This window comes from Nymphalis io, chromosome 8 (assembly GCF_905147045.1).
Source record: "Nymphalis io chromosome 8, ilAglIoxx1.1, whole genome shotgun sequence".
Lineage (NCBI taxonomy): Eukaryota > Metazoa > Arthropoda > Insecta > Lepidoptera > Nymphalidae > Nymphalis > Nymphalis io.
The window spans coordinates 11,834,231-11,858,541 of record NC_065895.1 but is presented as its reverse complement, the minus strand read 5'-3'; the positions used below and the strand labels follow the sequence as shown (position 1 = coordinate 11,858,541).

Genomic DNA, 24,311 nt, shown 5'->3' with positions numbered 1-24,311 from the left:
AAGGGTGAGTGAGCCAGTGTAATTACAGGCACAAGGGACATAAAATCTTAGTTCCCAAGGTTGGTGGCGCATTGGCTATAAGCGATGGTTGACATTTCTTACAATGCCAATGTCTAAGGGCGTTTGGTGACCACTTACCATCAGGTGGCCCATATGCTCGTCCACCTTCCTATTCTATATATGCAATAATGAGCAAATCTACTATAATTTCTAATATACAATGAAATTAATTAATTTATAATATTATAAATTACTAAGTCTTTATTTATTTTACGGGTTGCTTTATATAGCCCTCGTTATATAATAAACTAGATTTATTTATCAACGAATTGGAATCACAATATAATATTATGAGGATCTCAATGTGCATTTCTGTCGTACCCGTTACAATTGACTATATCAGATGTCAATTTTATAATTGCCAATTATATCGAATCTAGCAATGAGTCGTACAGTCGATAAATTTATGAGAGTTTTTATTACTTGTATATTTGTATACTCGAATATTCATTTCTCAGAATAAATATTCACATTTTCAATTGTTTCATAATAACAGGCTTGCATTTGACATGCTTTAATATTAAGGGTTGTAAAAGTTTTATTTTTTATTGTAAACCATTAGAAAATTGTACAGAAAACACTTAGAACTAATTAATGTGTTGTAATAGAGGTGGTAGGTAGGTAGGTAAAAAGTCGAGATGGCCTAGTGGTTAGAACGCGTGAATCTTAACCGATGATCGTGGGTTCTAACCCGGGCAAGCACCACTGAATTTTCATGTGCTGAATTTGTGTTTATAATTCATCTCGTGCTTGACGGTGAATGAAAACATCGTGAGGAAACCTGCAAGTATCTAATTTCACCCGCCCGCATTGGAGCAGTGTGGTGGAACAAGCTCCAAACTTCTCAAAAAGGGAGAGGAGGCCGTAGCCCAGCAGTGGGACATTAACAGGCTGTTACTGTAATAGAGGTGGTGTTATGGCTTATTAGCCATTTCTTCCAGACAACTATATTAACTTATTGGAGATAGAGATAGAGATTTTTGCGACATTTTTTATTTAAAGTTATCTTTTAGTTTAAGATTATTACGCGATTAAAAAAGTAGTTTCTTATTTTATATAGTAAAACTTATTTGTAAGAATGTTACCATATTTTAATGCTGAAATGTATCACCAGACAGAAACATTATTACACGTGTTACGTGCAAATATACAAATTTAATGATAGACACGCGATAATTACGTTCATAAAAAAAAATTAGCACCTTTTTAATATTGGTCCTTCGAGCCTGATTTTCAATCGAAGATTAAAAGGCTATTAAATAAAAATCGATGATAACATCAAAAATCTGACTAATGTATGTAAACATTTTATCTTTCTAGGATCCAGATGTATCGATCCGTCGTCGAGCTATGGAGTTGTCCTTCGCGCTCATAAACAGTCAAAACATACGCGCCATGATGAAGGAACTGCTACTGTTTCTCGAACGCTCCGACCCAGAGTTTAAGGCTCATTGTTCCAGCGCAATGGTGTTGGCAGCCGAGAGATACGCGCCTTCCAGCAAGTGGCACCTGGACACGCTGTTCCAGGTGCTGTTGAAGGTGAGACTAGCCTACAAATGTACCGTATATTCAAAATTAGTCCAAGTGATATTTGAATAATCATTAAGCATAAGGGCTAAGAAGAGTTTATGGAGCTCTAGAAGGTTAAGGTCTAGGTTCCTAATTATAATGTCCCATACATTATAATTAGGAACCGATTATCTCATCACACTATAAAAAATATCTAAAATCGATACCAAACAAATGTATCGCATCCACAATGTGCAAGTCGATTTTTATGACGTCACGTGTCGGACACGTGATTTTTGTCCTAACACTGGAATCCAGCGTCTTTGTCGGGGATTTCAAACGATGGGATTGTAACTCAATTACCGCTCGGCGGCCGCCCCGCAGGCCGGCAACTACCTGCGCGACGACACGGTGTCCAGCACGCTGCAGATCGTGTCGGCGGCGCCGGGCGAGCGCCAGGCCTACGCCGCCATGCGCCTGTGGGGCTCGCTCGAGCGCGCCGCCGTCTGCGCCGACGCCACCGAGAAGCAGCCGCTCGTGCAGGTACGTGCAGCCCGCGCTAGCATCGAACGGGCCCTAGGTCTTCATAGTGTTGATTATACCAATTTCATTTATGTTAGTTAACATTTTGCTGATATCTTATCGTTTTCAACACGACCGGAATCGTATTATTTAATAAAACTGTAATAATTAATAATAATACAAAAATGTATGAAATTAAATACAAATTTCATACATATATATACATTCATATTTGTCGATTTTTATACGTGATATAAACTTACTTTATTATATATAAATAATTAATATTTAATATTTATAATATTCAATATTTAATATTATTTAGGTAATTTTTCAAATTATAATTCAAAATGTGTATAAATTTGCTTAAATAAATTACATATTAATTTGAATAAATTATTCTACATATTTTTTATGTTAAATTATTTCTGGAATAATAGAACTTTATTTTTAATCTAAAGGTAAATAAAAATTCACTTAATGATGTAATGATAGTTTTGAAAACTTCAAATTCTTTAAAAGAAAACAGTAAATTAAACAAGATTTTTTTTTATAGGTAGCAGCGTGGACCATCGGTGAATACGGTGACATGTTGGTATCAGAGGCCAGTAATGCAATATCTATGGTCGACGACGATGGCGTAGGTGAGACATATACTTTGAACAATCTAAGCAATTAAGTAAAATAACATATAAATGTCCCACTGCTGGGCTTCCATCATAAATGATTCAATTTTAGTTGATTTTCAGTCCGCATAAAATACTGCCAATTTGTTTAAAACTAAAAATATACATATGCTAATAACAATAATGTCTAAATTTGTGTTCGCAATTCATATTGTTTTTGTTGTTCTATGAACACGGTGAGAATCTTATCCTCCTAACCAATATCGGTGACAGCGATAAGCGATTAGCAAATTGCCAGGAGATATTTTGCGCACAAGTGTCTAGACAGACCAAAGATGGACTTACCTTACTCTTATATTCAGGTTTTTTTTTTTTTAATATATAGAATAGGAAGGCGGACGAGCATATGGGTTACCTGATGGTAAGTACCAACGCCCATAGACATTGGCATTGTAAGAAATGTTAACCATCGCTTATATCACCAAAGCGCCACCAACCTTGGGAACTAAGATGTTATGTCCCTTGTGCCTGTAATTACACTGGCTCACTCACCCTTCAAACCAGAACGCAACAATACCAAGTACTGCTGTTTTGCGGTAGAATATCTGATGAGCGGGTGGTTCCTACCCAGAAGAGCTTGCACAAAGCTCTACCACCAGTAGAAAGACACATGATTGATAAAAAGCCGACATGAACATTTTCGAGCTACTGCTTTATTTAATCTTTAAAAAGTATTTCATGATAGTATGTTCAACTAAATGTCATTCTGACATTTAAAAATTTCAGATGACTTCACCCGTCCATCCGAAGAGTATGTTATAGACATATACCAAAAGTTGCTCTGGTCTACGCAGCTCTCGATTACCACCAAGGAATATTTGCTGCTGTCGCTGGCTAAGTTATCAACAAGGCTGACGACGAAACCAAGTCAAGAGTAAGTTTAAATTATGCATAAATATTTTATTACACACTTAAGGAATAAATATGTAAAAAACCGTACAGGTCATAAATCACACTCAATATAGCTATAATTAATTTACCGTAACAGCCTGTGAATGTCCCACTGCTGGGCTAAAGGCCTCCTCTCCTCTTTTTGAGGAGAAGGTTTGGAGCTTATTCCACCACGCTGCTCCAATGCGGGTTGGTGGAATACACATATGGCAGAATTTCAGTGTAATTAGACACATGCAGGTTTCCTCACGATGTTTTCCTTCACCGTAAAGCACGAGATGAATTATGATTACAAATTAAGCACATGAAAATTTAGTGGTGCTTGCCCGGGCTTGAACCCACGATCATCGGTTAAGATTCACGCGTTCTTACCACTGAGCCATCTCGGCATTTTATAAATAATTAATTTGTCTTATTTAAATCTGAAGATTATAGTGAGGAACTATTATAGTGCTAGATTATAATTTATATTTACTAATATGATAAAACTGAAGAGATTGTTCGTTTGAACGTGCTAATCACAAGGTTAACCAGTCCGACTTAATATGGTACGACTCACTCATAATTAAACGGGCTGAAAGTAATCCTTATAAGAAGATTTTATAGTATCTACTATAATATATATTGACGAGCCGGTTGGCGTGGTTGGTAGATACTTGCCTTTCACGCCGAAGGTTGTGTGTTCGATTCCCACCCAGGACAGACATTTGTGTGCATGAACATGTCTGTTTGTCCTGAGTCTGGGTGTAATTATCTATATAACTTGTTAGTTTTTTTTTTTTTAATTACCATACATTTAATTTTACTGTTTTATCTATTTTATATATATGTTCACTTCCAGATTAATTATTTGTGGAAACTGTATTGGCATGTGTGTTATTTAAGGTTTTTATAAGTTTTATGTAATATAAAATATGCTGTTTGTTTCACTTACTTACAAATAAACAAACAAATAAGTATGTAATTACAAAGGTAAAGTAGTATATGTAGTATATCAGTTGTCTGGTTTCCATAGCACAAGCTTTGTACAAGCTTGATTTGGGATCAGATGGCCGTGTGTGAAAAATGTCCCAGGATATTATTATTATTATTATATATAATATAGTATATTGTATACTTATCTTCTTATAAGGATTACTTTCAGCCCGTCAAATATCTATTTAGTAATTTACTTTAAAAAAAAATTTTTGATCTAAATTAATTTATTAATATATCATTTGTAATATTTTAAATTTTATTTCCAGTAAAATCCGTGTTATAATCGACACATTCGGTTCTCACATTCACATCGAGCTGCAGCAGAGAGGAGTCGAGCTGTCGCAACTTTACAAGTGAGAAATTATAATTTTACATAATTTGTCTGTATGTATATTAGTGTTGGTGATCATTTCACTACCTAGTCCATTCACTAGATACAAAACGAAATGTACGTAAATGGTGTGTGCTCGTGATAGCTCAGTGGATTCTTTTTTTTTATAGAATAGGAAAGCGGACGAGCATATGGACCACCTGATAGTAAGTGGTCACCAACGCCCTTAGACATTGGCATTGTAAGAAATGTCAAACATCGCTTACATATCCAATGCGCCACCAACCTTGTGAACTAAGATGTCATGTCCCTTGTGCCTGTAATTACACTGGCTCACTCACCCTTCAAACCGGAACACAACAATATCAAGTACTGCTGTTTTGCGGTAGAATATCTGATGAGTGGGTGGTACCTACCCAGACGAGCTTGCACAAAGCCCTACCACCAGATATTTGAAATGTATTAAGATGATAAGACCCCCGCTCTATCTCTTTTGGTTTTGGTTATCTCGATATCCGGGATCTTACTCGTGAAGACTTTGTTCTTCTTGGGAGCACTCCCTTGGTCTTCTCACTTCAGTTGAAAAAGACAACTAAGTGATAATAAAATTCGTTACACTAGCTGAATTTGAACACTGCGTTCAAACGATACACAAGTCGCCGCGACCCACACAAGAAGGAAAGTATGTCAAACGTCACAATGATGAATAAAAAATAACGTTCCAATTTACGCATTCACCTAAATACACTACACCCGCTTTAGCCAAGTTGAAATTCTACAATCGCAATCGCTAATAAATAACAAAGAAAGATATTTATGAAATAACTAATAATGTACGTATCTTTCTATGAATGGTGGTAGAGCTTTTCGCTGGTGGTAGAGCTTTGTGCAAGCTCGTCTGGGTAGGTACCACCCACTCATCAGATGTAAAACGCACGCAAAACAGCAGTACTTGGTATTGTTGTGTTCCGGTTTGAAGGGTGAGTGCGCCAGTGTAATCACAGGCACAAGGGACAGAACATCTTAGTTCCCAAGGTTGGTGGCGCATTGGTGATGTAAGCGATTGTTAACATCAACGCCATTGTCTATGGGCGTTGGTGACCACTTACCATCAGGTGGCCCATACGCTCGTCCGCCTTCATATTCTATAACAAAAAAGAAATTCCAATAAAGCTGCAAATTTTTCTGGGCTTGCTCGAGATTCATATTCCATTTTTTAAAAGTTATCACATCATTTAAGGTATCCTTAAAATTACATTCCGCTCTGTGATATTACATGATATAAACCAATTACAAGAAGAATGTGTACCCACCCTATTTCATTTACTTACTTTTTTATCACTTAATACAAATATTCTTTCAACTTCAACTCAAACCAAAAGTGCGGCCCGCGCACAAACTACACAACTAACAACTGCGACTTTGATGTTAGTTTGACGTTTGTGGGAACGCTTACCATCGACTAAAGTGTAGGTTTTTTTTAAGTACATTGTAGAATGAGCGATCGACTCACTCGTGTCAAATTGGCAACCAACTTATCGTTTTCATAAATCGCTTACGTCGAGGCGTTAACGATTGTCGAAAGATATTCGATATGAAACGAAAGTAACTTGGCTAGGCACGCAGGTGTGATAACATAGCTGTACCCCTCAGGCAGTACGCGCACCTGCGGCCCGCGCTGCTGGAGCGCATGCCGCCCATGGAGGCCGGCGCGCCCGAGCACGAGACCGAGACCGAGGCCGACAAGCCGCCGCCCGAACAGGTACACCCCCAACGCAAGGTTATATTAGTAATTCACTGACCAAAAAAAAAACCAGGTGATACTATGGAGCAACGTAACATTTTTTTTTTAATAAGTCTTAATTTGAAGTTAAGACTATGTAAGATTAAAACTGAACATGTGTGTATGTTAACTTAACTGTCAAACTTAGTAGCTGTATAATAAAAAAAAACAATTTCATGACACTACTGAATGACAATGTACCCAAACCACAACTTGAAGTTATATGACAAGAGAAAACGATAAGGGACACATAAATTGTTCTTGAATCTCCTCTAAATAATATTATTTAATATAATAGCACGTATTTTGTATTTCAGGATGCATTGCTGGATTTGATTATCGGTTCAGAACCTTTATCAAACGGTGACATGGAACATGCCCCAGCCGCTGCTACTAATAATAATTCTTCAACTAATGTAAGTACATTATTATAGTTTAATAATGTTAGTTGGATTATGCTAAAACGAAATTTTCGTTATTCTATAAAAAAAATTATCATATTAAATTTAATTTTTTTTAATACATACTCCTTAAATGTCATTATCTAAATGTACATATGTTTACATATTTTTCTAGATAAACAATAAAAGATTAATGTTTTGTAATCCTACAGGACATTCTGGACCTGCTAAGCGGGCTGGACCTCAGCACGCCCAGTGTGCCCACTCCCACCACGGCGGTCAGCGTCACCAACAACAACATGACGACACCGTCGCTGCTGCTCGACGGACTGTTCGCGCCCGCGCAGCCGGTCGTGCAACCACAAGGTTAGTAGTGACTTTCGGAGTTCACATTTTTGTGTTCAAACGAGGCTACCCCTCTTAGAGCACCGTAACTGAACGAACGCTATGAAAACAACTCAACATGTCTGAAATATGTTCCAAAACAATAGTAATATAGTTGATTTAAACGTTTGTATTAAGTGCCAACCAACGCCATCAGCATTTGGCGCCTCAACAGTGACAATCCGTACGATAGCGATAAAACAACTACGAAGCGTGGGTAAGAAAGGTTACCACAAAAGGTCGCAACTGCTTGTCTGCCTTTCTGAAACAGAAAAGTTTTAGGACAGAAGTGAAATATCAATTAAAAAACATAATTAATCACAAAATTACGAATTTAATCACACTTTATCAATACACGAAAGGACCAATTCAAATTAATTAATTATGCGATAAAAAATATTTACAGAATAAGATTACAGGGTAGGAACCCTGCCCTCTTAATAATACCCCGCTCAGTAATCGCTACCATAGCCTCAGGTAACAATAAACGAACAATAGAAACAAAATACGTCCGTGACAGCTACGTCTGCCGCCCGGCCTGTCGTCCACAGGTCGCTAACAGCTATCAACGGACGTATAGAACGGCTAAGCTCACGAGAGGTCATTGCAGAGACGGTGGTGCGCGCGCTGGAGCGCAACGGCGTGCTGGTGGAGCTGGCGGCGCAGCGCGGCGGCGACGCGGCCGCGCTCACCATGCGCGCGCGCTCCAGCCACGCGCACACCATCACCGACTTCCTGTTCCAGGCCGCCGTGCCCAGGGTGAGATGCACCCGCGACTTATTCCCGGGGGTTCGCCCGACACGTTTTGAATTGTACAAAAATTAAATCCGAGCGCGTCTGGATGGTTACCCATTCATCATTCAGTCTACCGCCGAGAAACAATTCTTAGTATTTTTGTGTTGTAGTATGAAGGGTGAGTGAGCCAGTGTAACAGGGAAAAGAGGCGTAACGTGTTAGTTCCCAAGGTTGACCCGTTGGCATTTAACATATGTAAGGTATGGTTAAAATATCTCACAGCACTAATGCTTATATGCGATGGTGGCCGCCTACAATCATGTGGAGACTTCTTGCCAGACTACCTACCACAATAATATATATATGTATAAACGAATGTTATTGCTGTTCATTATCTATCAGTCAGCCCAGGAACAATTTTATATAAATAAATAAAATCTAAAATGTTATTCGTATTTTTTTACAAAATATACTGTCATTATTTATATATTTATATTTCAACCAATACTGTTTGGTAATGGCTGGTTGTTTTTCATAGACTTTCCGTCTGGACATGATGTCTCCGTCGGGGACAGTGCTCACGCCACAAGGGGAGATCACGCAGCAACTCAAAATTACAAATCCCTCAAAGGTAATTTTTATTATGACTCGATTATTGTTAATTAAATTTAGTAATTTAAGGAGCCGTGTTTTTCAACTGGTTAGAAGAGGTGAATCGTAACCGATGATTCATTTTTTGTTTATAATTCATCTCATGCTCAGCGGTGAAGGAAAACATCGTAAGGACACCTGCATGAGGCGACAACTAATTATCTATTTGATATGTTTTATCGGATTTTTTTGAGATAAAAATATATTTATTAAATATACATTATGAGTTTAATATTAAAAATAGTAATTTTTAAATTTCCGATTTGTTTAAAGTAGTGATACTAATTTGTGCTTAAAGCTATTTCATACGTTTTCATTTTCTTCTTTATTTTCGCGTTATTTGATAATGACTGTTTGCCTGCGACTTTTATTTCATTTAATTCCCCACTTGTTCCGTTTAGCCTTACCTAACCCCTCCCCCTCCCTCTCACCCCCTCACCGTGAAGCCGTGGTCGAAAAGTTGTCATAATAAAAATATGCATAAGTAATGAATATGTATACAAAAATAAAATGCCAATTAAACTAATTCGCAGACACCCCTCAGACTACGGATAAGAGTATCGTACAACATAGACGGCAACCCGATACTGGAGCAGGCGGAAGTGAACAACTTCCCCCCGGACCTGTTCAACTGACGCGGGCACCCGCCCCACCACGGCCCCGACGAGCTGCGGACACTGTGCTTGTACAGACCTTTGGTGGACACGTTATATTAATTGACCATAATATTTTATCCCACTGTTGGGTAACGCGTATTAGAACGATGCTTATTAGAACCATTTCCACAAAGTCATGGTGACATATTGTCGCCCCGAATCGAGTCGAATCAGTAGGCGGACCTTTAATTATTAGCTTATTATATTCTATCTTGATATTAAAATGTAATTAAACGTCAAATGGAAAAAGTAGGCGCTATCACATATCTCAGTTACCAAGAGAAGATAATAATCAAAATCGTTTGCTTAGGTTGTGAGAGTAAATTTGTGTCGTGCCTTGTTATTCGAACTGTTCACAAATTCGCATACATTAAAACTACTGGTGGTAGAGCTTTGTGCAAGCTCGTCTAGGTAGGTACCACCCACCCATCAGATGTCCTACCGCAAAACAGCAGTACTTGGTATTGTTGTGTTCCGGTTTGAAGGGTGAGTGAGCCAGTGTAATTACAAGCACAAGGGACATAACATCTTAGTTCTTAAGGTTGGGGGCGCATTGGTGATGTAAGCGATGGATAACATTTCTTACAATGCCAATGTCTATGGGCGTTGGTGACCACTTACCATCAAGTGGCCCATATGGTCGTCCACCTTTCTAATCTATAATAAAAAAAAAACTATCGTTAACTACTTTTTTTGTATGACTTTTTACAAGAATTAATAAGTTATTATTATAAGGTCTTTGCACAAATAATGTTATCCGTTTCTAGTGAAAACAGATAAAGCTCAGATCGAGATGAAGTGTCATCATGACCTAGTGGAAATCAGACCTGGTTAACTATTCAAAAGGATTCATACAATTTTTAATAGTGGATAATATCATATTGGGTAGTAAATGCAACTAATAATGTTCGCTACTTGTAAAGATTTTTTTTAATATAACATCTGTTATAAAGCTTATTGACGAATAGATTCTATACTTTGTATTGTACATGTATATTTAATTGGTATTTTTCAGACATAGCTTAGATTTAAGAACTAAAGTTTTATTATAGTATAAAAATCATATTTATTTTATATAAATAAACAAACAAATACAATTTTCATAAACCAATAAATAGGTTCTAATGACATTCAGATTTTTTTTTTATTTAATCATCAGAAATTCTGATTTTGTTTCCTAGTTAATAATAAATAATATTGCTAGAATAAGTGAAGTTACCTAATAGTGGGACAAAATATTACAACTAAAATATTCATTTTCCAATGGCAATAAAACGTAATTTTGTATATTATTATATAATAAATAAAAAGGGGATCCTAAGTTCCGACCAGGAGGTGGTGGAAAATGTGTCAATATAAATAAAAAACAGGCGCAAAATGGTTGTAAAAAATCTTGAATTCTAATGGCAGCTTTAGTTATTTTTGCGGTACTAGTAAGCTGTCAATACTATCGACATAAGTACTGAGTTTCTAATAGTCTGTGAAAACGTAGATTAGCTGTCACGTTATAGATTCGTTTAACATTCCACTTTTAGATAGATTTTGAAAGAATTCTTTAAGTCTAAATAGAGTTGAGGGCCCAATTGCTTGGAAGCTTAAAACCGTCTTGTAATGATTTTTTTTATGAAAATGATTCCAAAAATAATAATTTCCAAGCCTCGGTCTGAACTGTGAATTTTTAAATTGCAAAATTGTTTTTTTTTTTTTGCGTAATTCAACATTGTATTAAGACTACGAATGTCACATTAAGCTGCCAACCCACAGCCGCTCGCGCACACGTCTTGCACGTTTTTAAATTTTGTTCGTTGTTTTTCGTGTGTAGTGTGTTCGTACAAATTTTGCGTCACTGTGGATTGGCGGCATTACTGTTTCAGTATTACATTAATCTCAGTCTATTATAAAATGTTTATTTTTTCAATGATTTGGGCAATGAGTGATCATCTTTCCCGTCTCATGCTGTACATAAAACTCTGTTAATGTAACATAAATAATGTATAGTGAGATGTACAAGAGAATGATTCGCGTGGATATGTACTTAATAAATTATTAATATAAACTATCATTATTATGTAATGTGTGATACATTAGATTATTCTAAATTCTATGGAGTTGTATAAAAAAACATAGTCATTGATCTTTTGTATATGTAATGGGGACGTCTGCCAGAGTCAAACGGGTGATCGGTCCCGATTGAAGGACTATTTGAAATAGAATTGTCATTCATTCTTATTTATTAAGTGATTATTAATGATATAGTTTGGTTAAGCCGTATCGAACCATATTCTTGCATTTTGGAGAAAAAAAAAGGTTATCTTGAGATTTATTTTTCATTGTGTTTTAATTGTTAGAGCTTTAATGTTCATTGATTTTTATTATATATAGAATCGTTCCTTTTAATCTATCGAGATTTTTTTTTCAGTGACATGTATATAAATGATTGTGTCTTCTAGATGAGATAATTGATAAATAGTTTTCATTATGTATCGCTTTATTTGGGACATTTACGTTTAGATTTAGTATTTTAATTATTTACATTTATATTATTAAACAGCACATTTTATTTAAAAATATCGTTTATTTTAAATAAAAGTCTTATAAAGTTTATCTAATAATTAATTGACTCTTCGCCACGTTTACATTTGCTAGTAATATTATTTGTACTTTAAAACTTTAACCATTTTGATATCTTACAAAAAATAATCAAGTTAAAAAGATATAACAAAATATATTTTTACGTTATATCAATATTAACAATTTAAAGTATAAATATTTAGAATTCAATCAAGACAAAAAAAGTTAATTTTAGTAATTTAGTCAAACAGGTGAGTGAATTTTTATTTTCTGTGTAGCGGCAGTCTTATAGCCACAATATTTTAAACCCTAAATAAAACATGCAAATGTAAACGTAGCCTCTATCATCAAACACGTCATGATTTTCATAAAGTAAAGAGAGCTTGGCAAATGATATCACATATTGGTGCTTGTTTTACCTTAGTATCTGGTTTAATAGAAGGCCCTCCACGTGTGAGATGTTATGATTTTATTTTATGTATAACTAAAGCTATGAAAGATGTACATAAAGATAATGATTTTATGTAAATTGGTTAATAAATATTTGAGAATGTTTATATAATCTATTGGTTTGTTTTATTTTATCCTCAACATGATGTGAAAAATGTAGCATTTTTTTTACAAATAGTAACAATGAGTATCTACCTAATTTATGTCCCAACCACAAATACCCATTATGAACCATGATTTATTAAATGATTTGAGGTATAATAAGGGGTATATTTCAATTCTATTTCTTGTCAGTGATGTATTTTACAAAACATGACTTCCTAAGTGTTGCTTTAAAAAATAATATAAATCAAGTTTTATGCAGACAATATTCCAGTGGCAGGAGGAGTAAATATAAACAAACTTAAGAGTTGCTACTGGCAAATTTGCACCACAAACAGTTCTTGATTAATGTCACTATTCCACAAACTAATTTAACTTCCAAAGTTTCAATAACATCTTCACTGACAATACTAACTAACTTCAATATTTCAAAATGACATTTAAAATTCATTGTGGATCAAAGTTTATTTATCTTTACTCTTGCCATTAGAATCGACTGTAAAATATTCACACTTTAACCACGTAAATATCTTACTGCAATGAGGGATCAGAAGTACTGAGTCAAACAAATTATATTTTTCTAAATATTTCATTATTACATATACAATTTACGAAGTTTTTAAGTAACAAGTGACATCCATTTATATATAGGTAAATCATCTTGATATAAACTGTAACTATAAAATAAGTACAGCTTAGCTTCACTCAATCATAGGTATAGCAGGTGCCGGTCTGCCGCTGACGCTGTTAAAAAGTCTGTCTTTAATCATTTGTGCCATAAGTCCATGAATAACTTCTATTGTAGTCTTGCATGCATCTTTTGTTGCCTTTCCTAATTTGTCTTCAGTTCTTTTCTCATGTGGGTCAGCACCAGCAACAATGAAGCCGCCACGGCCTACAATTATTAATAATAATTATTTTTTCAATATATTATAGTTTATTATGCATTTCAATTTTTTCCTGTAAATACTAGTAAAAGTTAACATTAAAATTGATTAAAGCTTATCAATGAGTGTAGGTTCACAAATCACACATTGTGTTTATGTGATTTATGAAATTCTTCAATAATTAATAATATAATAATATATATAATATTAAATGTAAAATAGTTTAAAATCATGGTAATATATGGTAACATGGTATACAAATATCTTACCTAAGCAAACTTCACTTTGTTCCAGTTTGTCAGAGAGATCAAATATCTGACCAGTTGTGTAATCAGCGTTTGTGATCAGACTAGAACTGCTCAATGTGTTAACCCAGTATTTATTCCAAAGAGAATCCAGCAGCCTCCTATCCAGAGATGACTTGAAGTATGATACCTCTAATGAGTAATACTGCTTGCAGTGAACTCCAAAGTCTTCTATCTTATTAAGCGGTATAGTTTGGTATTCTGAGGGTTCCTCATTGGCTGGTTTGTAACCCTTAATAAGAACAAAAATATATTAAAGAAAATAAATAACACATGGTGTCAAAAACCATAAATTACTCACCTTAGGGTAGGTTCTGAAAGCACCCAAGCAAACTTTTCCAGCTGAAATAGTTCTGACAGGGTCAATGACAATAGCAACAAATGGTTCTTGGAAATTTTGATTAAGCATCTGTGTTGATACATCAATGCCAGACAGCCAGCAACCATAGCCAGGATGACTGTGGTACCAGCCAATTGCATTTTCATGTCTACCGACCTGGAAATAAAAATAAAATTATCTATATCTATAAACTAATTTCACATCACTAAAACTAGCTCTCCCTTTCTACTCTTTATAATAAGAAAAGGATATGAATATTTTAAGCCCTAACAGCTTACATCCAAGTTACTAATGAAGATGAATAGTTAAAAGTATATAATATCTGTTTAATATGTATATAATGGAATATTTTTCAAAAGAAGATTTCAAATTGAGAGATGAGTGAGTAATCTAAATTCAATGTATGTTACTTTAAAAAAATATTTTTATTCATATGGCTAACCTGCTTTGCAGCCTCTATATAAGCAGTCATATACTCGTAAGCCTGTGCTTGTGCATTTACTCGTGTTTCTGTACCCTCCACGGGCAGCGCAAACGAATCCATCACTATCATTGTATTTGCATCAACCTTGCCTGTTATAACAACATAGATGAAAGAATGTTAAGGATTACAAATTGTAAATAAATTAAACTAAAAATAGGTGTTTTACCTAAAAGTAGTCCCATTACTTCTAAAGTACCGCCCGATCGAGCATGCATAACCATTTTTAATAAAGCGAGAGCTGATATTTTGATGTCTTTGAAAAAATGTGGGCTGAAATAAATAAAGATATTAATTAGTAGTGGAAATAAAAATAAATAAACGATGTGTTTTTCCATTTTAACATACTCTTTTTCCCATGGTTTTGCTGCTAAAATATCTTGTTGTTGTTTTTTATCGTAACGATAAATGTCGTCAACACTGGACACAGCTTCTATATTGTTAGCCATAACCCAAGTTTTTTGTGCTATCGATGATTGGGAATCTGCACTAGTCGAAGCCATTTTAAAAGCTTTACTATATTAAATATATGCAATCTTCTATTCAAAACTGAAATAATTCAATATCGCTATTTTATAGACACAGACGGTATATTATTCGTAGTAAATTGACATTTGACATATAGTTGTCATTTCGCAATTTTATTTTATCGTTTGGAAATTAAAAATCTGCTTAATTAAAATTTATTATATTATAAGTTCGATTGAGACAATATGACACATTCATATAGCATTTAAGGTTGTCATTTAACATTTAACTTTATAAAAAAAATGTGGAGGTTGGCTTTTAATTTTAATGATTATCTTCATTAGGCATGTTTGCCCTAAACATACTTAATGAAGTCGCATCTTATTTCCCTGTTTACTTTTAATGATATACGAAAAAAAAATGTAATCACATTTTTTTCTTCAATTATAATTTTATGATAGCCAAATAATAATTTTATTTTATAAATATTATTAATTTAGTCTAGAGAATGTAATTTTTGTAAAATATCTAGTTTTTATAAATAAATTTTCAATACATATTACTAAACATAAGTATGAAAACTAAATAAATAATCAAATATACAGACAATTTGAAATGAAAACTCACTCATCACTACTATTGTCTGCAAGATTATAACGGTAAATAATAATTTTCCTAATAAAAGTCATTGTAACCTAACCGTTATGAATTCCCTAAAAAACTATCTAAATATTATGACTCAGTTAACTTAGCAAATTGCGTCATTTTATTAACACTTATTTTTTCCACTTTTCCTCAAGTGTGCATATAGCTATCCCTTTCTAAAGTATGATATCTTTCCTTATCGGATACGCCCATTTGATATGTACACCAATCACAAAACAGCACGTACGCGTTTTCGAGAACAGTAAAATCGCATTAATGCTTGACATGAGCTTGAGTATGTACGACGTAAGTGTTTATTGTGTTCTGACGAAACAATATCATAGAAGTTTTTTCTAGCAAATGTGTGAAATTTGAAGTTGTACGAGTATGCGATCGTCTTATAAAAATTAGAGCTGATGCAAGTTCGGTGTGTTAATATATTACGGTACTAACACTATCAAAATGAGTGCACCAATTATTATCACAGTTCCTAATAGTTATCTGGCGGTGGATGATATGGAGTCTAAAGTCGTGATCGACGTGGCTCCAAATCCACCGTCCAGAAAACGAAGACTGGACCATTTGACATGGGAAGAAAAAATGCAAAGAAAGTGAGTATATATGGTTGTTATAAGCGTTAAGTAATAATCGGTAGATAAAATAACTATAACGCTAAATTATTGCCTGCGTGTCAGTCAGTTTGTTCTAGAAATAGGTACTCAAGATAATGAAATTGTCCCAAATGATGTATGCCAATAATGGGTAATATGTATTATATATTAAGACAAATTACTTTGTTATAAAGTAACGACATTGTCAATTAAAAATAACAATATAGACTCGCTATGGCAATTTAATTTTTTATGCAATACCTAAACTATTATTTATGATCATTCATTTATTGGATGTATTAAATTAAAGAATATGGTATAATCTTAAAACTTTTAAAAGTATATCATTTAAAAACTATTATTACATCACTCAGGAAGCTGAAGAATCGTGTAGCGGCTCAAACTTCGAGAGATCGGAAAAAGGCGAAAATGGACGAAATGGAGAGTCGTATTAAAGAATGCCTTGATATGAACGAGCGGTTAGTCAGTGAAGTTGAGAACTTGAAGGCGATAAACGAACGTCTGCTCAGCGAGAACGCAACGCTGCGCAGCGAGGCCGCGGCGCGGACCGTCGCGGGTACCCCGAGACCAGCAGAGTCTCAACCTCAGCAGAAGGTTTGTTTTTATTTTAATTTGACATATTACAGCTTCATGATATTACATATATGTATAAAAATACAATAACATTACCAATTACTTGTGCTATCTTTGTAATAAAGCTAAAATACGATAAAAGTTTTTAGTATTATGTTTCGAATAAACCTTACAAAGCTTGAATTGTACAATAGAGCTTAAGATATAATTGAAATTAATATAAAATACTTAAAAATACTCAATTCTCGTAGTTGTGAGAAGAATAAGTGTAATATAAAATTAGTCTAGAAGCATTTGTAACAGCATTTTTATGTTTTGAATGTCAGGAGGGGCACCCGACGGCGATCCGCGCGGCGCGTCTGCTGCTGGCGATGTGCCTCCTCTCGCAGACCTCCTCGCCCATCTCGACTCTGAAGAGTACCTCGACACATTACACCAGCTTGCCGACTCACTTCTCAAAGAATTTGATACAAGCCCTGCAGCAGAGATTGAAGATGTAAGATGCTGTTTCCTTTAGTATTGCATCATTTATTGTAATGTGGTGTAATAATTTATGTATTCGTTTCTTTTTTCTAAAACAAGTTAAGTCATCTCAAAGAGATTTGTACCAATCAAAATAAAAAACAAGCAAAATGGTTTGTCATACAAAAATCTAAACAATTAGTTACTAATAATATAGTGTTATACAAACAAGTTTTATATCAGCTAGCTAAAAATATGAGGAACTGACATTTTATTAATCCTTGTTTCTTCTAAACAAACACAAGTTATGCAAATAAGTATTATGCATAGTGATTCAGGTTTTTTATCACTATACTGCATAAATAAATGATGCAATTTTTTATACACTTCTGCAATCAATAGAAATACCTTAGACTTGTCTGTTAAAAGGCAATTCATGTATTATTTACTTCTTAAGATGTAACAAGTATAGATCCTTTATTTATTAACTGTAGGCTGAAAACTGTACTACTTAAGTTTAAGTAAAAAATATTTATACAAACTATTCTCTTATATTAAAAAAGTTTTTTTTTTTTTAATTGGGTCTAATTATAATTCTTTTATTTTTTTATATTAGATCAAAGTCGGGGACAGTAGAGAGTGCCCTGAAGGAAATCAAGTGGTGGGGTCCTCAACAAAGCAACTGGAACCCAGTCAAGGTGGAGTCTTAGAAAGCCTCAAACATGATGTTGACAGGATACTAGCACAGCACTCTTATGCACATCCCTACCCCAGCACAGATGAAGTACAAATTAAAGAAGAAGACGGTGACAAAGGGGACATGTTCTACGCAAGTTATGAAGCTAATGACTGTGTAACAGTAGAAGTTCCATGTGACGATCAAGTTGAAGAAGTGCCCGTGTTTAATGTGGACACAGATTTTAATACATTAACGAATAATTGTTCGGAAATCTCAATTGAATGTGACATGAAATTACTATCACCAATTACATTATCTCCGAAGTCATTGGAAGAGAACTATCTCGGAGTTTCGCCTTCGCACACAAGCTTAAGCTCAGATTTAGGTTATGAATCATTATCATCACCGCTCAGTGACCATGAAACAATGGACTTATCAGATTTTTGGTGTGAATCTTTCTCAGAATTATTTCCAGGCCTAGCGTAGGAGAAAATTCAGCATTTTCTCACCAAAGACTGATTAGTTTGTAAGAATATTTACAAATTATTGGTTTAAGTATAAATGTTAGATAAGCTTAAAAAATGAGAAATAAGTTAATATATATTTATTGTTTAAATAGGCTGCTCTTTCAAATTAAATCGGTGAGCAGTGTAGGGATGTATATAATAAGTGCTGTAAATAAACATTGTTCTGTGAAATGTTGTGGTTTTATTGCTTAATGCATAAACATAATGAGTTTTATTGATCATTCACTGTTGATCTTAGTTCTAAAGAACTAAGATTGGATTAGATGGATTGAAAATTGAATAATAAATATAACCCAACTTCTGATTGAATGAGGTGTTACATAATTTAGGATATATTTATACATATTTTTTCCTACTAAATTATAACAATTGAATAAAATTATAATAAAAATAAAATGAATGTATTTAACTTATAAAATGCAATCCACGCACATTACTTAAAATTTGAATGTACTAATTAATTTTAAACCAAATAGACAAAGATGTGGTGCTAAAGTACGTACCACCTTTTAAATTGATATCGATTGCAGTAACAAGTAACGAGATAATCGAATCTGAAAATGAAATTTAAAAAAAAGGATTTATTTAAATTATTTTTAAAATGAAGAAAACTATAAATAATAATTTTGTTTCCTATTTATAATAAATACGATATTACTTTACGAACAGTATATAATTTTATTCATCAAACAAGGAAGATATGAAGGTTTAAATAATTTGTAAGTCACGTTTATTTTATGAAAAGGTACATACACCATATTTTTATGTTTTATACGCTATTAGTACTAAAAACAACTTGAAGCGTTAAAACCATAATATATTGATTGGAAATGTCGATACGAGCCGCCGATAACGAATAATTGATGACCGCTATCGATTGGCACAGAAAATTCTAGTAGTCTCAAGGTAACGTGTGTAGCTGTTGTTTTATCGTTTTAATATTCATTATAAATCCATTTAGATTTGAACTTGTTAAGAAATACATATATCGTTTAATTTAGTTTGTTAACTAACAAATCTAAATGTACTTTATTTAGTACGCTCTTATTAGCATTATAAATAAAATACGTTTTTAAGGAATAAGCTCCAAACCTTCTCAAAAAGAGGAGAGGAGGCCTTTAGCCCAGCAGTGGGACATTCACAGGCTGTTACGGTTATTAGCATTTTTGAATCGTTATTTTACAAGATTAAAAGTTATGTACCGGTAAAAGCCATTACGGCAACTAGATTCACCAAGAAAAAAATAATTATTGGTAATTTTTTTTGTCTTGTACAGTAACACGGGTTTAAACCTAGTAAAGGGGCCCTTGTAACGAGTTTGTAATGCTACAATTGTTGTAAAAATTCAATAAACATTTTTCTAAGGCCTCCTCTCTATTTGGAGAGAAGGTTGGGAGCTTAGTTCACCACGTTCATACAATGCGGATGATGGTTACAATGGTGGATTATACGAGTATGTGGTATATTATAATTCAACTCATGCAATTTTCCGGATTATGTTTTTCCTCAACACTGAACACGAGATAAATAATTGTAAACACAATTTAAGCACATGAAAATTTAGCGCTGCTTGTCCGGGCTTAAGCTTATTACAATCTTTGGAAAGCAACAGGACAAATTCCCACTGACCAAATATAATTAATTTGACAGAGATTATTTCATTTCTGTTTGAAAGTCGTCCCAAGTATAAATACATATGTTTAGTACTTGACGATGTCGTAGTACGTTGTACCTATCTATGTAATCTGAAAATTACCGTGAGCCTTCAAAATGAATTAATTCAAAGAATTAATAAACAACTTACTATTCTAAATTAGTCCATAGTAACTAAACGTAGTATATTGATGCATTTAAATTCGACCTTGAAATTTATATTCTCATCGCGTAAAGTTGCCTCTCTAAAAATAAAAGACACACATCTTCAAAAAAACATTAAATATATTTGTTAAAATATTACAGATTCAATAAAAACTTATCTCTTATATAATCTTACCAACATTTAAACTCCTGGTGGTTAATGTAACCCACACACACACAGTTATCGAGCCGATCAGAAAATGGAGTTTACCCACGGTGAATCAAAACAAAATCTTAATATGTTAATTTTCGTACCATAATTAATCTTTATATAGTTTATTTATTTATGACTTTTATTTCTACTACAGTAGTAGTCAGATATAATACTTTTTTATATTTGTCAATTATTTTATAATGCAGTTGACTGAATGATATAATACTTTTGCACGTACCAAGATTAAATATATAAAAAATAAAACCTATAGAAAAACAAGTTCTTATAAGCATTTGTAGGTTAAATAAAATTATTTCTCGACATTACAATATTCTTGTCAGTTTTAATACCATATTATTTTTAGATAGATAATAAAAACTTAAATAAAACATTTGAAGTAAATATAATCACCGTGAGTATGGACTGCCTAATGAAGTTTGGCACTCAATCCTATCAATCTAAAAGCGATAACATAGTAGTACAAGTTTTAAATAAAAATAAAACTCGTATTAAAGTAGACAATGCACAGTACTCCAAACCTTAAAAAAAAGTCGCTATAGCGCAGAATTATTCACTGGAAGTTGTATTTGGAGCTTTTATTATTATTTATATTAAGATTAAAAATGTTGTTCTTAATTTTAGTTATAGATGTCAGACGTGACATTCATTAATTAACTGGTACATACAAAAATAAATTTCGGCAACGTAACTCAAAGCTGACTGGCTAGCGAAATCAATCTGTCGCGTAAAAAACATTGTTGATTGGTTACAAGGTTATGCAGATACTGTGCAATGTCATCATTTAAATAATTACGGTAATAGTGTACCTTTTAAACAATAGCATTAAACTGTACAGCTTTAATCTAATGGAAGATAAGAACTTAAAAAAGTATTGAGTAAGAATTATAATAGACTGTATATTACAAACCAGCATTTTATATACTTGTACCAACTTATATTTTTTTTATAAAAGCTGGCGTGTATTTTTTTTAATTATAAATATATGAACATGGCATTTTTAATTTATATATCGAATTTAAAAATTTATAGATCGTCAGATTTTTCTATATATCAACGTCTATGACTTGTTTAGACCGAGAATACATTAAAAGAGATTAAATTTAAAGTAGTACCATAATTTTCGAACACCATTTTTTATTTCATCACATGTTAATAACTAAATCTACAGAATCTTTACATAAAGACTTACGGCCTTAACTATAAACGTTTTCTAGCGGGTGATAAGTTAAATAATGCTGTCTTCTTCTTTCGAATGACACATTAATAACAATAGAAAGAGCTAAAATAGTGTTTCAGTAAACAGCCTCTAAGCAACGTTTATGAGTAGGGCCGTACATCGTTTAAATATCTTTTTTTTTTTATTTATAATACCTTGACTCGTGTCATCTAATTACGACACCGTCTAAGCACTCCCAAAGATTTATTAATTGATTTATATACATAATAGAATTTCTTATAAGTGAGCAAGTTTGTAATTTGAATTTTTGATCAAATCTAATGTAGAATCGAATTTTAAATATAATTTAATTTTATCTACGGCAATTTTTTTACGCGATTTGTTTCTTTAGAAGAAATGTTTGTCATATATTTTACGATACAATACAATACTCTTTTTAAATAAAGTTTTTAATCTGTGTCACTTATTAAAAATATAAAATAGGTTACTATCTTGACTGCGCCGTGGTTTTTTTTTTATTTTATAGCATTGTTTTGTTATTACTAAAGCTTGAATAGATTATAAACTATACATTTCTCTAAAAATAATACGTAGAAAGCAACGTTAGTCAATTATTTAATTCTACGCGTTTTTAATTTTGTGTAAAGAAATATGAACATCTTCTGCGGTTTGACATTACAGTTCACAGATAACAAAAGGTTATAATAGAATAATAATAGGACAGCCCATATATCGAGTTTATCCAAAAAGCTTATCGAAGCAAGCGTGACAATATGGTTTGTCGTTTTGCTCCTTGAAGGTTCCTTTGTTGAGTTGTCGGAGGCAGAAAGCGCAGACGAAGTGTTCGGGGTGGAACTTTCGGAACATGGCGGTGATGCAGCGGCCGGCGATGGGTTTGTGACAGCCGGCGCACAGCGAGCCTCGCTTGCCGTGGTAATGGGTCTCGCAGTAGGGCTGCCCTTCGTGCTCAAAGAAAGATCCCCCGTGGAAGGGTTCACGGCATTCCTGAAATATTATATATATTCTTTATTAATATTTTACACATATATATATAAAATACATTTTTATATTATAAGTAACTTTGTAGAATATAACCTATGCTCAAATTTTCAAACATAACTTTTGATTAGAAAAATGAGCGTAACTGTAAATTAGTACGGTACGGAAGTGAAATATAGTTGTTTTTATCTTAACCTGAAAATATTTAATTTTGAACGAAGCATATTAAAACGTTGCACTAAAATTCGACCTTGATTACTTTCATATCGAATCCTTAAATAATAAGGATTTGAATTATCATCACAAATAAAGATAACCCCTATCCTATTTCTGAAACGCTGATCAAAGTCAAAATACCTGATTTGTCTTTACTCTGATTGGTCATTTTTCAATTGTAGTTGATGACGTAATAGATTTATTAATGTGACTTTACTCATCATTTCTGAAACTGGCGGTTAGTCTATTTTTTTTTTAAATATTTGCCGGGAAGGCAAATGACTACTCCACCTGATGCCATAACAATAAGTACTTTAACATCTTACCAATATTCTGGAACTAAATTCAATCAATCAATCAAATAATCAATATTATAGTAAGTTATTAACAATTAATCAAACTATTATCAGATTAGTACCTACTTAAACTTTACCATAGATTAAATATCTTAATTATTTTATGAATCTGTAGTTTTCTTTGTATTTAAATATTTATGACGATACTTATTTGTATTGCCATTGTAAATATATCACTATTGGCAATATCTCCTATCCAGTTGAGATGCTTTGGATTTTGGCGATACACAATGTGACAATGTTATCCTAACATGCAGGTTTCCTCACGATGTTTTCCTTAAACGTCGAACGAGAGATAAAAATCTGAAAATTCGGTTAAGATTTACTGCGTTATCGTATGCGTAATATAATAAAATTATATTTTTTAAAGTTTTTGATATGAAACCTCTATGTGCGCCTTGAGGGTAAAAACGGCTCGTTTGCGTCAAACGCCATGACGCTCTGTTATGCTGTCATACCCCTTGCCACTCGAGCGTTTACTTATTATTTACTTCGTTGCTATAAATTAACTAAAAATAATGAAAGTGTAATTTTATTTATTTATTTCAATATTCATTTATTGGTTTTCTTTAATTATAATTTCTATGAATAGTCGTCAATTCCGATTTTTACATCCGCCGGACGTCCGTGACGGCCATGTTTATTATTATGGATAGGATCCAACTAATGCGAGAGAAGGTTTTGTCCAGTAAATCACTACCTACGAGTCGTTATTTAAACTTTTCAATAATCAATGTGATAAGCCACAAAGCACGCATTAATGATTTACTTGAAATAAAAGTATGGTTTTAGTGTAATTTATAGTATAGTATAATTTGTATG

At 33.4% G+C, this 24,311-nt stretch overlaps 4 protein-coding genes across 16 annotated transcripts in view; 2 read left to right on the top strand and 2 right to left on the bottom strand.

Moving 5' to 3' along the window:
* The window catches only part of LOC126769964 (AP-1 complex subunit gamma-1), a 36,366-nt gene extending 23,642 nt beyond the window's left edge, over positions 1-12,724 (top strand). For all 10 annotated transcript variants that reach the window (XM_050489014.1, XM_050489010.1, XM_050489008.1 and 7 more), the window contains 11 exons: positions 1,381-1,599; positions 1,954-2,112; positions 2,648-2,735; positions 3,504-3,651; positions 4,913-4,999; positions 6,631-6,739; positions 7,078-7,176; positions 7,374-7,527; positions 8,156-8,304; positions 8,819-8,911; positions 9,465-12,724. In XM_050489014.1, coding sequence (XP_050344971.1) covers positions 1,381-1,599; positions 1,954-2,112; positions 2,648-2,735; positions 3,504-3,651; positions 4,913-4,999; positions 6,631-6,739; positions 7,078-7,176; positions 7,374-7,527; positions 8,156-8,304; positions 8,819-8,911; positions 9,465-9,566 — 1,407 coding nt within the window. In that variant the 3' untranslated portion in view covers positions 9,567-12,724. The remainder of the gene's footprint in view (positions 1-1,380; positions 1,600-1,953; positions 2,113-2,647; positions 2,736-3,503; positions 3,652-4,912; positions 5,000-6,630; positions 6,740-7,077; positions 7,177-7,373; positions 7,528-8,155; positions 8,305-8,818; positions 8,912-9,464) is intronic.
* Positions 12,725-13,286: 562 nt separating this feature from the next.
* Positions 13,287-15,311, bottom strand: LOC126770044 (COP9 signalosome complex subunit 5). Its single transcript, XM_050489183.1, has 6 exons — positions 15,072-15,311; positions 14,893-14,996; positions 14,685-14,815; positions 14,204-14,398; positions 13,867-14,134; positions 13,287-13,605 (listed from the first exon to the last, which is right to left on the bottom strand). The coding sequence occupies exons 1-6, from the start codon at positions 15,224-15,226 to the stop codon at positions 13,412-13,414; spliced, it is 1,047 nt and encodes a 348-aa protein (XP_050345140.1). The 5' UTR covers positions 15,227-15,311; the 3' UTR covers positions 13,287-13,411.
* A 792-nt stretch (positions 15,312-16,103) lies between these two features.
* On the top strand, positions 16,104-18,880 carry LOC126770096 (X-box-binding protein 1). Its single transcript, XM_050489255.1, has 4 exons — positions 16,104-16,447; positions 16,822-17,062; positions 17,368-17,537; positions 18,120-18,880. Exons 1-4 carry the CDS (start codon positions 16,299-16,301, stop codon positions 18,211-18,213), a joined length of 654 nt encoding a protein of 217 aa, XP_050345212.1. The 5' UTR covers positions 16,104-16,298; the 3' UTR covers positions 18,214-18,880.
* A 1,749-nt stretch (positions 18,881-20,629) lies between these two features.
* Positions 20,630-24,311, bottom strand: part of LOC126769993 (paxillin) — a 66,179-nt gene continuing 62,497 nt past the window's right edge. For all 4 annotated transcript variants that reach the window (XM_050489088.1, XM_050489086.1, XM_050489084.1 and 1 more), the window contains exon 9: positions 20,630-22,923. In XM_050489088.1, coding sequence (XP_050345045.1) covers positions 22,657-22,923 — 267 coding nt within the window. In that variant the 3' untranslated portion in view covers positions 20,630-22,656. The remainder of the gene's footprint in view (positions 22,924-24,311) is intronic.